At 52.8% G+C, this 14,463-nt stretch overlaps 1 protein-coding gene across 1 annotated transcript in view; it reads left to right on the top strand.

Moving 5' to 3' along the window:
• The first annotated feature begins 806 nt into the window (after positions 1 to 806).
• HDAC7 (histone deacetylase 7) overlaps positions 807 to 14,463 on the top strand; it is a 94,351-nt gene continuing 80,694 nt past the window's right edge. Inside the window, exon 1 of the mRNA XM_065654282.1 lies at positions 807 to 1,182. Within this exon, the coding sequence (XP_065510354.1) occupies positions 1,164 to 1,182 (19 nt within the window). The 5' untranslated portion in view covers positions 807 to 1,163. The remainder of the gene's footprint in view (positions 1,183 to 14,463) is intronic.

The raw sequence follows: 14,463 nt of genomic DNA, 5'->3' as shown, positions 1-14,463 counted from the left end.
TTAGCATCATTAAAGAAAAGTGTTCCTTGTTAGGCTGTCAAATTATTGAGGAAAAAAATGAGATGATTGTGTGCAAATCCAGAGCAGATGCTTCTGCAAAATTCTATATAAATGTTGGCCCTAGTAACTGGTTGTCTCAGATGAAAGTTCGTATCTTGCGACAAACCTGAGGACTGTCCGATGAGGAAATAGTGCTGTTCTGACCCTAAAATCTCAAAGTCTGTGTCTGGGAACTTGTGTTTCAGTAGCTACTCTGTCCCTAGCTGTGCATTTGGATGTCTGTACAACTTAATTTCTCTCCAGCCCTCAGTTTCCCACCTGCTCTATCAGATTGTTTCCCTCAGTCTCTTGCTTTCCAGAGCAATTTGCCTTTTCTTGAGTGCTGGGTTAATGCCACCCTCAGCGTCGCACAACACTTAACCCTCTCTGGGCAGGACATCGAGGGGAAAAACAAAGGGCAGAAGAAGAAGAACCGAATTCTCTGCCGGTGACACTTTCTCCCCGCCAACAAACACAAGTTTTATTAGCTAAAGCCTCTCGGATGCTGCATTCCAGCTTGCTAACATTTCGGTAACACATTGCAAACGTTTGACTCATAGAAACTTGGACGGCTGGAGCCGGGGGAGGGGGAAGAGCGTCACATTCCCATTCCCGGGCAGGGTTTGGTTGTTGGATTTTTTTTTTTTTAATTTTTTTTTTTTTTTAAGAACTGCAACTTCTCTCTGTTTAATGAAAAAAAAAAAAAAGTGTTTGAGCCTGACGGCTTTCACCGGCTCGCGTTGTGTTTGAGAGAGAGGGGCTGGGGGAGGACGGTTAGTGCTGCCAAGGGAGGAACCCAGGGCAGCTGAACTTGCTTTTCTTCTGCAAGTTTCTTTTTTTTTCTTTCTTTTTCTTTCTTTTTCTTTTTTTTTTTTTTTCCCCTCCCTCTGTGTTCCCAGGACAGGGTTGGCTTTCTAGGTTTGATAAAGCATTTCCTTCCATTGTCATTCTATACGGCCTCTGGGCCCTTCTCTCAGTCCCTCCCCTTTCGCCGTCCCCTCTCTTTCTCTCTCTCTCTCTCTTCCTGAACTTTAGTGAATCTTGAGATATAAAGAAAGCAGCTGCCTCCCTTAAGCACATCTTGAACAATGAGACCTCATCTCCAAGGGCTTTAATTCCTCTGGATGCAAGGACAAAGCCAGGGTGAGTAGCCTGCTAGTGACTCTGCCGGTCACTGCGTCTGCAAACGCGGCCGTTCCCGGCGGGCGCTCGTGTCCGTGTGTCCGTCCCGGCAGCGCCGGGGTCCTGACGTGTCGTACAGCACAAGTGCAGGTGCTGTAAACGTTAAAACTCTTGAAACCCACGCAGCGCTGCCCAAGAGAGCGCTAACGCCGTCCCCGTCGGACGCCGTCCCCGTCGGACGCCGTCCCCGTCCCATCGGACACGCGTGCTGGAGGAGCTTTGCCACCCAGCCCCGCGCCCGGATTTGGGGCACCCTCCGGCTCCCCTCCTCATGAGACCGGGCACAACCCAGCTGTCAGCAAGGTGGGGGGAATCCTGATCTCAAAGGCAAAGAAAAACAAATATGATGCAATCCGGCGAGCCTCTGAGCGAGGAGGGAGATCTTCCCCGCAGCTTTGGGGCTGCACAACTTGGGGGCGATGCTGAAAGCGGAGCTTGGAACGGCGCTGGGTGGGAGACACCTCCGCGGTCCAGGGGCGCTCGGTTTCGGGGGCGAGGGCTGCGTGGTGCGGATGCTGCAGACCTTCCTGCCGCTGTCCCTGGCATTTCTGCTCTCTTGCCTTGAACGGCCTCGTAGGAATTTTCCAGTCGGTTTTCAATGGGGAGAGATGGGCTGGAGCGCAAGGGGAATTTCTGCTTGATGCAGGGCATGGGCGACTCGCAGCCGCTGCGCTCCGCGGTGGGGGCTGCAGAAAGCAGACAGCGCTCAGTGTGTGTTGTCGTTGTAAAGGGTGTTATCTGGAGTCTAGTTTTGCCCGAGCGGTCTGTTTAGATTGTTTCCTGCACAAAAAGCAGGAGGCAAAAATACGGGACATCTCAGCAGCAGTGTGATGGAGGGTAATAAAGGGAATTTGGGATGAGCGATGAAGCTGCTGCCTAATGTGCAGCTTCCAATATGGGGTCGCAGTCTTACCCTCCCAGGAAACTGTAACTGATTCACATGGGAGACGGTGATGGACAAGAAGGCCTGTCCCAGACAAATCTTTAAGATCTTCCCAAGGGATTGTATGCCGCCAAAAAAAGCATGTTGTCAACCTGCCAGCTCGTCCTCCAGAGCAGCTTCCCAGGACACTTGCTCCGTTCGACGTGCACCAAACCAGCCCGGGGCTCCAAGCGCTTCCCCGCTGCTCCTTTTCCAGGCCTTTGCAAACAGCTAAAACACGCTCATCTCGTGAGATCTTCCTTTCGAGGTGTTTGCATTCCCCGAGCTCTCGCATGCTCTGACACTCTGCTGCCGCAGTCCCTCTCTTTGCCTTCACCATTAAAGCAAACTCATTTTGCTTGTGGTGCCCAGGTGACGGTGGGAGCGAAGGAGCAGGGACGATGACTGAAGGATGTCTGAGGTGAAAACGTCCCCTCTCTCACTTTATCGGCTCCTCTATCTGCTGAATAACTTGAAATGCATTCCCTACCTTCATGTTACTTAGGGAAATGGGGAGAAACTGGTGGTGATGCACGGTATAGGTGATGCCTATGGGCTGCATACAATTTGGGCTAAGGACAGTTGTATGAGATGTACCTCAGCAAATGGCGAATATTGTGCACTGAAGAGAAATGTTGGTGTGTTTGGCACGTTCCTCAGCAGACTGGTAACCACCAGAGTTTGAAAAAGCAGAGGAGGGAAACCCATCGAGATGCAGCAGGAGGTGCTCCAGCAATTCTGCCACTTTTCCCATTTCTCAGCTGCCCTTTTGCTTCTGCCGCTGAACTTGTGTGATTACAGTGTGGTTAAACTGGGCTTTACGTGTTTGTTTTTGACCACGGTTGCTTGATGTCAGCTCGGTAATCTGGTTAACGACACAACACCACAAGTGCCCGTAGCGCTGCTGCTGAGAAGGGCTGTGAATGTGCTGGTGGGACCAAATGGCCTTTGGGGAAGTCACAGAATCAATTTGGTTGGAACAGATGCCCCTTCAGGCTTCTCTGCCGGAGACACCATGAAGTGGAATGACCTGCAGGTTGAGAAGTCTATGACATGCAATTAAATAGTGCCCAGATGCTGTTAGCTAACGACCTCTGTGTCTCGGTACCCCTGCTTTGAGCAGCTCCTCTTTGTCTCCATCTGTCTCCAGTGTTTGGTGCCTGCACTGAAATAGGATTTATAGGAAACAGTATCTCAGTCTAGGAAATACCCCAGGGTATCTGAGGTCCTTGGGGTGGGTCATGGAAAAGACTGGTCCCTGGAAGTCCATAGCAAGGCTCCATGCCATGGTGACTGATCCTCAGATGAAGCTTTCATTACAGGTGAGCTTCCCAAATTTCTGTCTTCTGCCCTAGAACAGGAAAGACGATCTGGGATAGCTCCAATTAGGAAGGCTTCCAATGGCTTTATTGGTCTCCTTGATCCCATGTGTAGGCTTGTCAGGTGGAATTCATCCAAGCCAAGGTGGATGAGCCCAGGTGAGCTGCTCAGCCTTGGCTCCCTTTGCAGGTAGATGGAGGAGGATGCTCTGCTGGGAACTGTTCCTCTTAGCTAAAAGGAGACATTTGCTGTGCACTTTTAATCTGGATAAGTTGGGTCCTCCTGGTCGGGGCTTTAGGAGAAGCAACTGGTGACTTAGACATGGAAAAGACAAGAAAAACAGAAAGGGGAAAGAGGGCTGATAAAGAGAAATTCGGATTAACAGGGTAAACCTGGGCACATGCAAACAATGTGATTTTTTTGTGGCAGAAAACACTGGAAGACTACAGCTGAGAACAGAGAAAGTAGGTCAGATGCTGACAGCTGGATCTGTTCTAGGAAAATGAGTCTGGACAGGACTTGGCCACCACCTGGGTAACTGGGAGGACGTGTCCCTCTTCTCCCATAGGGCCCAATAGGATACCAGGGCAGGTAAAATTCACAGCTGTGTCTTTACTACGTCTTCATCTGACTGGAGCGGATTCTTTTGGAAAATAGGAATGCTGACGCTGCCCACTGTACATGTAGGGCATATTTGCTGTATTTTATGAGCTGCGTTTTAGGAAGCGATGCCTTGAAGAGGGTACAGGAGCCTTTGGAAGAGGAAACCTACTGGCTGTTTCTGCTATAATATGGCAGTCAAAAAATCAAGTGTGATCTGGGACCTTAGAAACAGGGAACAATCAAAGAAGGTATAAAGGAACAGGTTTTTTACTCATTAAAGCATTACTCAGATGGTCTGGGGTTCTGTGTTGGTTCACGTAGCTGTTGGAGCATGGGGTGTTCTTACGCTATAAACAACCTAAAAGTTGTCCTGTATTCTGCAACATATAAACTGTTCAAAACATGACTGGATGTTTTCTAGGAGACGTGCAGAACTTGTGGCAAAAATCAACTAGAGAGCCTGTGTAGTCTGTTACGTGGAAAGTCAGAGCAGACTAAATACATTTTTGAGCTTTTCTCCCATTAAGATCGCATTTCTAGTCCAGCACTACATCAGGTGTTTTCCCTTCATCCCGGTGCAGCTGTGGTTGTGCCATTTGCTCTGAGCCAGATCCCTCTAAATCCACAACTCTGGTGTCTCTGAAAATGGGCTGTGAGCCGCAGGTAGAGGTGGCTCAGGGGTGGACACCAGGCTAGGTGGACATGAACGGGATTACTCCACTCCAGGGAGGATCAGAGCCCATGACAGAAGAGGAGCAATCGTGTTCATGTTAAATATCGTTGACCAAGTTGAAGGAGTTGGTTAAATTGGGTTTTAAAGTAGCAGAATGAGGTGAAACGAGCATCTCCAGACTTGACACTGAGCAGACCTCAGGTCTGCGGCAGGAGGAAGCCTCCGGAGCTGTCGTGCTACTGCCTGGGACCGGCATTTTTCCAGCAGGAGCCGACGTGTTAATAAAAACGGAGGTGAAGCTTTCAGATTTAATGGAGCTTTTCAGAGGCATAATTGTGTTCCCTTGATTTTTCAGGAAGAGATGAGAACTTTAGTGCCATTGACAGTCTTCCCCACCTCTGTGCCCACAGTCCCCCCCATAGCAGCCTCCAGGAGCTCATCTGTGTTCTTGGCTCTCACACAACGAGGAAATTGGCCAGCGTTTCCATATTAGCAATCAACTTTCCAGGGATGTTGCATGTATTTTTCCAGCAAGGGATGGAACAGCATCAGCAACTCTTTTATCCGCCAGGCCAGGGTGCAATTCTGCAGGAGGAAGGACCAGACATTGTTTAAAAAAGACTCAGACGGGAGCGCTCAGAGTGCAAACGCCCAGAGAGGCCGTTCCTTCTGTACTCAGACCATGTCCTGGCACTCGGCCCGTGCGTATTGTCCCTGCTGGGATGTTTTGGCAAGGCGTGGGGATTGCTGCCGTCATCGGCGCTGTGCTCTGCCCCAGCCGTCCCCCCCGGCAGCCCCGGTGTCACACCAGTGGGCAGACTGGGAAAGGGTGGGAGGGACCGGTGGGATCACAGAATCGCAGACTGCTTGGGGTTGAAGGGACCTCTGGAGATCACCCAGTCCAACCCACCTGCTAAAGCAGGTTCACCTTGAGTAGATCACGCAGGATCGTGTCCAGGTGGGTTTTGAATGTCTCCAGAGGAGACTCCACAACTTCTCTGGGCAGCCTGTTCCACTTGATGTAGGTTCTTGGCATGGTAGAATCATAGAATGCCCTGAGTTGGAAGGGATCCACAAGGACCATCGAGTCCAGCTCCTGTCCCTGCACGGGACAACCCCACAGTTCACACCGTGTGTCCAAGGCCATTGTCCAATTGCTTGTTGAACACCGTCAGGCTTGGGGCCGTGACGCCTCCTCGGGGAGCCTGTTCCAGTGCTCAGCACCCTCTGGGTGAAGAACCTTTTCCTAATGTCCAACCTGAACCTCTCCTGCGATGAGCTCTTCCCTCAGTCTCCTCCACACTGAACAAACCAAGTGACTTTAGCTGCTCCTCATGTGGCTTCCCCTCCAAACCCTTCACCAACTTTGTGGCCCTTGATGGACTATTGGAGATTTTGGCTTTCTTTGTCCTGGTTTTATGGACCTATTCCCTCGGTGACGCTGAGCCTGGGGTTGCTCAGTGGGGGCTGTCACACAAGGAAAGGAAACTGGGACAAAGCGCCTAGAAATGGCCACCCGGAACAGCTGGTAAATTGGGATTGAAGCGGTGTGATGTGTTTGATGTTGCACGGTGCACAGGGATGGGAAGTGACGGGTACCCAGCCATGACCTTATTTATAGTGACGCTTTCCCCTTGGTACCTTTCCTGGAAAGACCCAGCCGCGCATTGTGTTTGCATTGTCAGGAGGATGGACTTTAAATATGTATTAATTGGGCTTGGTTAATTCATCAGGAAAGTTTACTTTGAAAGCAAATAAAACCAGTGAGCAGCTATAATGCTAGAAAACCGATAAACTTTTTTTCCCCTGAACAAACCAGGTGAGGCAAAAAAAATCTTGCCTGAGCTTCAAACATTCAGCGAATTTGTGATGGCTGCACCTGATTGTTGTAATATCACCAGACGAACTGCTAAATAATGAGTTTTTCTGTGGTGGCCACACAGGAAGACCCTTGTGGCCGCAAACACTCCCCCATCCTTGATATTTGCTGTCCAAGACCGTTGCAGGGCTATCAGTGACTCTGGAATAGTGATTCCCTCAGCCCGCGGTCGAATCTAATTTGCTGTTGCTTTGGCATCTTTCACATGCAAAATACACTGAAGAAAAGAAATCACTGTGCTGTGCTCTGTGCTGTGTCTGGCAGACGCGTGCGGCTCTGCAAAACCCATCCCGAGCTTCGCGGGACCGGTGCAAACCTACGGCTGGGGGTGTCGGGACTCGAGGTGCTGCTGCTTGCACCCCTGGAACAGAGGGAGGGAGAGGAGGAGATGGAGCCTGTCCCTGAGGGCACCAGGTCCCTCTGGTGCTGCCGCAACCCTGGGCCACCAGGCTTGGCTTCTGCTGGTCCCCAGCAGGCTGGGAGACAGGTAACACCGCGGTTCATCCTGCCTGAGCCTTTTTTTCCATGCCAGCCTGCTCCTCCCTGGTGACTGCTCGCTGGCCTTCGTTCTTTAACCATATTTCTCACCGTGTCGTCAAGTGCGCTCAGCGAGACGGAGAAAAGCGTTCCCTTGCAAACACAAAGTCCCAGGACAACCCTGGTCTTTTTGTTTCTTTCGTGCTGGGAGGGTAGTTTTTCCAGCCAGCGTGGCTTTGGAAAAGCCCAGAGCACCAGACCTGTGCAGAATGAGGAATGTTGGAGCTTCAGGGCTCAGCTTAGAGGACCCTGGGCTGGCTGGCTGGCTGGACACCAGGCTGGAGAACCTGGCAGATAGTCTCACAGAGGAGGAAAAGGCTTATTTTGGGGACAGAGCGTGGCTTTGAAGGGAATATAGGCTTTCCAGAGATAGATCTTGAGTTGGAGACATCCTGTGGCTTTGGGTTTGGAGCAAAACGATGTTCTCCACCTCTTCGTGCCTGTGCTTTAAATCGGTTGCGTTTTGGTGATTCATTCAGTGAGACCCAGACCCTATAACTCATTTGATAAATACTGCAGCAGAGTCTGCTCCTCCTGGCCCTGACAGCACACACCGGGCTGATGAATCCCGCTGACGTCTCAGATCTATCTCTTCGCTGCGATTTGTCCAGACAAAAGGTTTTCAGCAAGTTGGAAAAACACTCAGAGATTCCTGGGCATTTCACAGCCCTCAGCATCCTCTGGCCCCATTACTGGGGGTGAAACCCTGAGATGATGAGAGGCTCAAGATCATATTGCTGTGTAGCTCCTAGGAATGATTTATAGCGCAGGGACTATAAATCCTGCTCTGTGCAAATGTAATAAGAAAGGATCCCCCTTCCCATTTCCTGAATTCATTATCCTCAAGACAAGTGAATCTGCATTAGAACAAAAAACAACAACAAATCTCTGCAGCAGATCAGAAAAGGAAACATTCCTGTACGTGAAACGAAATCTCAAACCAAAACTGAGACGAGCAAAGTAGAGACCAGACATGGGGACCTGGCTTAAAGCCCAAACGAAGTCACGGGCGTCTGAGATGGGTCTGGGGCAGGAAGGAGTTTCTGCCAGATCTGAGATTTAAACAGCCCCCGCGGCCGGGGGAGACGGGAGGCGGGTTCCCATCTCACGCAGAGGGTCAGACGGCACCGAGTTCCTGCCACGTCCTTGCGCAAATGCTCCTCAAACTCTCCTTCAGAGCGGTAAGGCTGGAGCAGAAGTTTCTTTCAGTGAAGCTGGGATTCCTGCCTCGCCTGCGCATCGGGGATGTGGGGGGCGAGCAGCTCTGGCTGTCGGCGGCGATCTGTCGCCAAACGCCGGGGTTGGGGACATCGCTGGAGGCCACCTCTTCCATTCCCCAGCGGTGGCAGGTTCCTGGGACAGCGGGACCTGGCCAGGAGGCGCCTGATCCCTCCTGCATCCACAGCATCACTGCACGGGGAAGGGGACCGGGGCCCTTTTCGAGGTTACAAAGCCTCTTATTTTTGGCCGCGTTTCCCTGCGGCTGGAGCTGACCCAGGCCGCGGGCTGTTGAAGTTTTCGGTCCTTTGTTTGTTTAATTGAAGTGCTGTTTGTTTTTGATCAGGGGCAGCCGATCGGTGCTTCCTCTGCAGGCAGGAAGCTCCGATTTCCTGCCCGCTCCCCGGCCAACTCTCACTGCGCAGGAAACCTCGCTCTGCTGAGTGTTCACTTTTCGGGTGACATTTCTGGAAGGTCTTTCGTGTTGTCGTTTTGTTTTTTCTCTCTTTTTTTCTTTTTTTTTTTCCTCCCCCCTGCACGTGGTGCTGGGTGTCCGTAGGAAGGATGTGCAGAGACATCCCTGAGTCAACACGCAGTGGGCTGAGCATGCAGGATGATGCTGTTTGCTGAAAACGGTCCCGTTCAGGCTGAAATCTTCTGGTGAGGTCCAAAATGCAGGCAAGACGGTGGCCGTGCTGTCTTCGCACTGCCGCCGAGCCTCCTGTGACTCAACGCATTTGGTTTTGACAGTTATTTGACAATAATTACGTGTTACCACGGGCAGCACAATTGTGTCTTCCTCGTGCTTTTGTGGACCCCACTCAGTGCAGATTGGCATCCACAAGCACCCGATTTCTTTGCAAATCTCGCCAGTCTTTAACTGCTGTTTTGTTGGTGTGTGCCTTGTAGTGAAATCCTTGGGGTTTTCTTTTTTTTTTTTAACGGGACACTATGTCATTTACAGTCACGGAAGGTGTATTTGTAACAGGTCATTTAAACCACTTGCCCAGCATCACATAAAGACTCAGCACACGAGCGAGGAGTTAAAACCGAGACCTGGATCAAACCTACCAGGTTTACCTGCTTGTTCGCTTGCTGTGCTCGAAGGACCTTTAGGCAGATGCATCCTCTGAGGATGCAGCGGGTGAAAATTTTATTGCCAGTTACCAATTAAACCTGCGATAAATCGCTGTTCTCAGTCTCTGCCCACTGTCAATGGTGTTTCCCAGCTGCTCTGTGAGCTCAGGCAGCTCATTTCTCATCTCTGCAATTCCCCACCAGTCTCGTTCCCTCCTTGACTGCGGCTGTGTGTCCAGGTCAGTCCTGTGAAGCATCCGACAGGAGTCGGGGATGGAGTTTGAGCTGACGCCTCACACCTGCACAGGTGCTCCTGGGGTGGAAAAGAGACATTTAGGCTTTTCCATCCATATCACAAATAGGTGGAATGGCCGTTCCTTGGCTGCTCCATACACACGGGGGTGTTTTTACTCGGTGTGTTTATCCTGGGAGCATCGAGGAGCTAAAACTCAGCGCTTTGCCGCAGCATGATGCCCGGAGGTGACGCGCTGCGGGATCGGATGGCTCTGGCCACAGGAAGCCCGGACAGACAGACGGACACGGCTGCATGATAGCTGCCAAACTGCCCCACGGCAACAGATGCCGACCGTCAGCGCTGCACATACTCGTCTGCCCGAGTTTTTAATTATTTTGCTGCCGTAAAGGGGCTCCCCTGCAGGGAGGGAATTTGCGATGGGAAGGAGAGCGGCTGTGGCAACAAAGCGGGGAGAGAAATGGCAGGGGAAGGGGGAACGGAGAAGGGTGGGAGGGATCAATCCTGCAAACGCCCGTGCACGGGAGAGAAGACGGTCGGGAGAGAAGATGGTCGGAAGTTTTAGCCGGTGTTGTGCAAGAGCAGCTGGCCGGGGCTGTTTGGCCACAGGGGGATGAGATGCTGGGGGGATGTACAGAGGGATGGGAGCTGGAGGAGGAAGAAGAGGGCAGAATGGTCCCTGCTCCGTGGACTTCAGCTACGGCTTGTGCTCGGCGCCACCCAAGGAAAACGTCGCCCAGGCTGCTCTCGCGCAGCCCCGGCCCCGGCGAGCGCGTCCCCCGCCATCCCGGCCTCCTCTCCCACCTCGTTCCTGGAGAGCTCTCCGTTCCCCAGGCCCCCTCCCATCATTGCACGGCGCTGACATCATCACCCGTTGCCATGGAAAAGCCAGGTTGTCCAAAACACGACCCCTCGGCCTCATCCCATGCGCGTCAGGAAATGGAGGTTTTGTAGCGCATCTCTGCAACGGAGCAGGAACCGTGGACAGGGGACAACCCACCCGTGTCATAGGCTGCCCGGCGTGGGGAAATGGGGACCTATTTTTTGGGGTTGCAAGGCCAGTTTATGTCTCTGGAATTATTTCTGGGCTGCTGAGCTTTCTGCTTTGGTCTGAAATGCCCTAGAGGAGAGGCAACCCGAAGCATTTAAGCCGGTGCCTGGGCACAAGGCGGAAAATCTGCACGAGGCTTTAAGAGGAGGTAGAAAATGGAAGAAAATGGTCCATAGGGGTTCTCGGAGCAGTTGGAGAGGACCGAACACATCTCCTCCCTGAGCTGCAGGCTCACGCTGCTCTGGGGGGCTGCAATGTGCAGGGAGAGGAGCAAAAGCATTTGGGAGCCTTCACCACATAAATCTTCCTAAAGCCAGAAAAAAAACCATCCCAGAATCGATGATTACCAAAGACGGTGTGGGGCTTTGGAGAGGAAACATCAGGTACCGTCCCGTGGCAGGGATGGGACGCTGCTGTTAAACGCAGCCTTTGTTTAGGCAGGAATTACAACCAGACTCTCTCTTCTCTCCCACAACGTTTGGGAGCGGAGGTGTGTCCCCGGGGGACAGCTGGAAGCTTTACCCCTGGACCCCCCAAAAACCACGCACGAGGCGTCCTGCCCTGACCGCAAAGCCCGTCTGGATCCGCTCCCTCCGTGCGGAAGGAGCAAAACAATCCCCCATGAACACCTGAAGCAGCCGGCGGCTTTGCCAACCTCAGCTGCGACTTCCCTTCCGAACTCGCGGCGGGGCCAAACTTCAGATCGTCACCCGGTCCGGGACGTGCGTCACCTCGATGCAACGGCTCCGCGGCAGCTCGGGCTCCGACGCGGGTTGTCTCGCCCCTGCCCTTCCTGCTCTCGATTTGGCCGGGGAACGAAAACGCTGCTTCTCTCGCTGTTGCCAGGCAGAGCGGCTGAGAGTCTCTGGACGGACGAGCTGTGACGTGAGAGTCCGGGACCCAAAGAGCCTCGAGGTTTTGCCATTTGGGAAGAAAACAAGGAAGGAGGAAGGCAGCAAAGCCTGCTCCTGCTGTGCTCTCAGTGGCCTGATTATGTTTTGTCCTGCACCACCTTTCACAGAACTACTGAAAGACAGAGGTGGAGATACAAATTAATGATTTTACCATCAATATACCATCTGTTATTGAAATATCCCTTTGCCTTGCTTTTCCTCCTTCATGAATAGCTCAGGCTGTCACCCGTACTTTCTGAAGTAACAAAAATAAGGGGGTTTATTCGACTGCTTTCTTTGAATAATGACCATAAACACTGTTTTTATCTCTTCCCTAGAATATAGTAGCACTTCGTATACTGTCTCCGTACCACACGTTTCCAATTTGTCTTGATATAAAAAATAATTTCTTAGAGCAAGAACAATCATTTGCTGGAACAGCCTCCCCAAAGATGTGGCAGAGTCCCCACCTCTAGAGGTTTTCAAGACACGACTGGCCTGTGCGCTGGATAATTTCTTCTTGGCTCCCTTTCCCGTGAAATGTTGGACCAGATGATCTTTTGGGGTCCCTTCCACCCCGGATTGCCCCGTGATTTCCCGTTGTTGCATCCCGGTGGTGCGTGCAGCATGCACGTGTCTGCACGTGCGTGCACCTCGGTGCATATTTGCAGCGGTCCCGGTTGCCGTGTGCCCACGTACACCACAGCCCTGAGCAAAATGACCCTCAAATAGCGGCGTGACCTGAATCTGGTTTCCACTCCCTCATCTGAAGCTCATCTCAAACCTGGAGGCTTTTTCCAGCTTGCTCGCCTCTCTGCCGTGTGCTGCCTTTTGAACAAGACCCTCAGAAAACAGCAGTGGCGAGCAGGTTAAACACCACGCTCATCCGGGGGATGTGCTGGAAAATAAAAAGTTGGAGTCTTTCGGTTTTGCATACCCCATCCGGGGGCATGGTGCCGGCACGGAGCACGGAAAGTGCCTGCGTGACTTGTTTTGGTCTCACTTTGCTTGATAACGTGCCAACGCCGCAGTCAAATTACCCCGGTAAACACCAGCACGAGCCAGCTCAGAGCCGGTGACACCGCGGTGACACAGTCCCAACCCGCCGGTGCCGGCCGACCCGCTGCACCGGCTCCCCCCGCGCCCCGTGGGCGTTTCGGGGTTAAAAATAGACTCCAGATTTCGGTTAGCGAATGCGGAGGCAGGGAGCCGAGCGCTGTTTATCGATGCCAGGGTTTCCCCTGAGACACCGAAATGAGTCAGATAAGCGACGGGCACAACTCCGCACATGCCCCACATCACCGGCAGCGCTGCTCCGTGCACGGGCCGGTCCGGGGAACTTTTTCTACGTGCCGAGGTGCCTTGGAAGCCGTGGTCCCTCTGGATGCTCAGTATGACTCATGTTCCTCCCAGATTTAGCTACTTTACAACATCCTACCCTCGGCCCCTTTGGAAAACGTTGCTCTCTGCCATGAATCCACCGTGCCTTAGCCATGAAAGAGTTATTTTCTAACCCGGCTCAATTGCTGCTGATATTTTGAGCTCAGGGAAAGGGGTGGCAGGGGAGGAGGGAGCGGCGGGGATGGTGGTGGAGCAGGGATGTCCCGAGTGGTACCGGCCCCAGCTGCACCTCGCAGCGCTGGGCACGCGCCACCCCAACTTTTGCAAAGAAAAAAATTGCTTCTGATGTGGAGCTCACGTAACTTAGGCTCCGTAATTGCTGCATTTTAGAGAAGCATGAGTGAGGATTTCACTGTCCCTGAGGGTTTCGCTCCCCAGGCAGCCGGGTTCCCATGTTCAGGGGGGTTTGCAGGTAGCAAAGTCCATGGTCTGGAAATGCTGGAGGGGTCACAGGTTCTTTCAGCTGAACAAACTCTGGCAGAGCCGGGTTGTATGAACAAAACTCCTGTTGCAAGGTTTTCTTGGGCTCCCATACGTAAGAGGGTGGAAAATAGGGATAAACCACTGATGGGATAAACAGAACACTTGTGACCGCTGTTATATTGCCGTTAGTTGTGGCCTTTGGAGCAGCTGTAAAGGGTGAACGGTGGGAGTCCCATGGTGTCATTGCTGCTGTTTGGACCCGCGTGTCCAGCCCAGGAGCTCGGAGCCCTGGCACGGTGCGGGGGGCTGACCCGTGTGGCTGGGGACAGAAATGGGCATTTTTGGTGCTGCTTTTAGGACCTCTGTGGATGTGCATCACCCAGTGATGCCTGAACATAAAGACATGGGATTCTGTCTTTACATCCCATCCTTTCCACCATCTGGGCACAGGCTCTGAGCAGGGCCTGTTGCGATAAGACAAGGGGTGATGGTTTTAAGCTAAAAGAGGGGAGATTCAGGCTGGGTAAAAGGAAATTGTTGGCCCTGAGGGTGGGGAGAGCCTGGCCCAGGTTGGCCAGAGAGGTGGTGGCTGAACCATCCCTGGAGACATCCCAGGCCAGGCTGGACGGGGCTCTGAGCACCCTGAGCTGGTGCAGATGTCCCTGCTCACGGCAGGGGGGGCACTGGGGGACCTGGGACGGTCCCTTCGACCCAAACCATCTGTGATTCTGCGACCCTGTGCTGCCACGGCAACCTGGGCCAGTATTTTACCAGCATCCCAGGAGCAGCATCCTGAACCCCCCGCCTTGCACCGGCTGGGTGAGTGGCTTGCAGGGGGCTGGGCTGTGGGGCCAGCACCTGTGAGTTAATCGAGGGCACTTTTTCACGGCTAAAACCTCCCTCGCCTGCGCAGCAGCGGCTTCCTGTTTGACTCACACCTGACAGCCCCACCGCATCAGCCGGGGCCTCTCGCGCTTGCGAGCAACTGAATG

This window comes from Caloenas nicobarica, chromosome 33 (genome assembly GCF_036013445.1).
Source record: "Caloenas nicobarica isolate bCalNic1 chromosome 33, bCalNic1.hap1, whole genome shotgun sequence".
Classification (NCBI taxonomy): Eukaryota; Metazoa; Chordata; class Aves; order Columbiformes; family Columbidae; genus Caloenas; species Caloenas nicobarica.
This window is presented reverse-complemented; position numbering and strand designations above follow the sequence as displayed.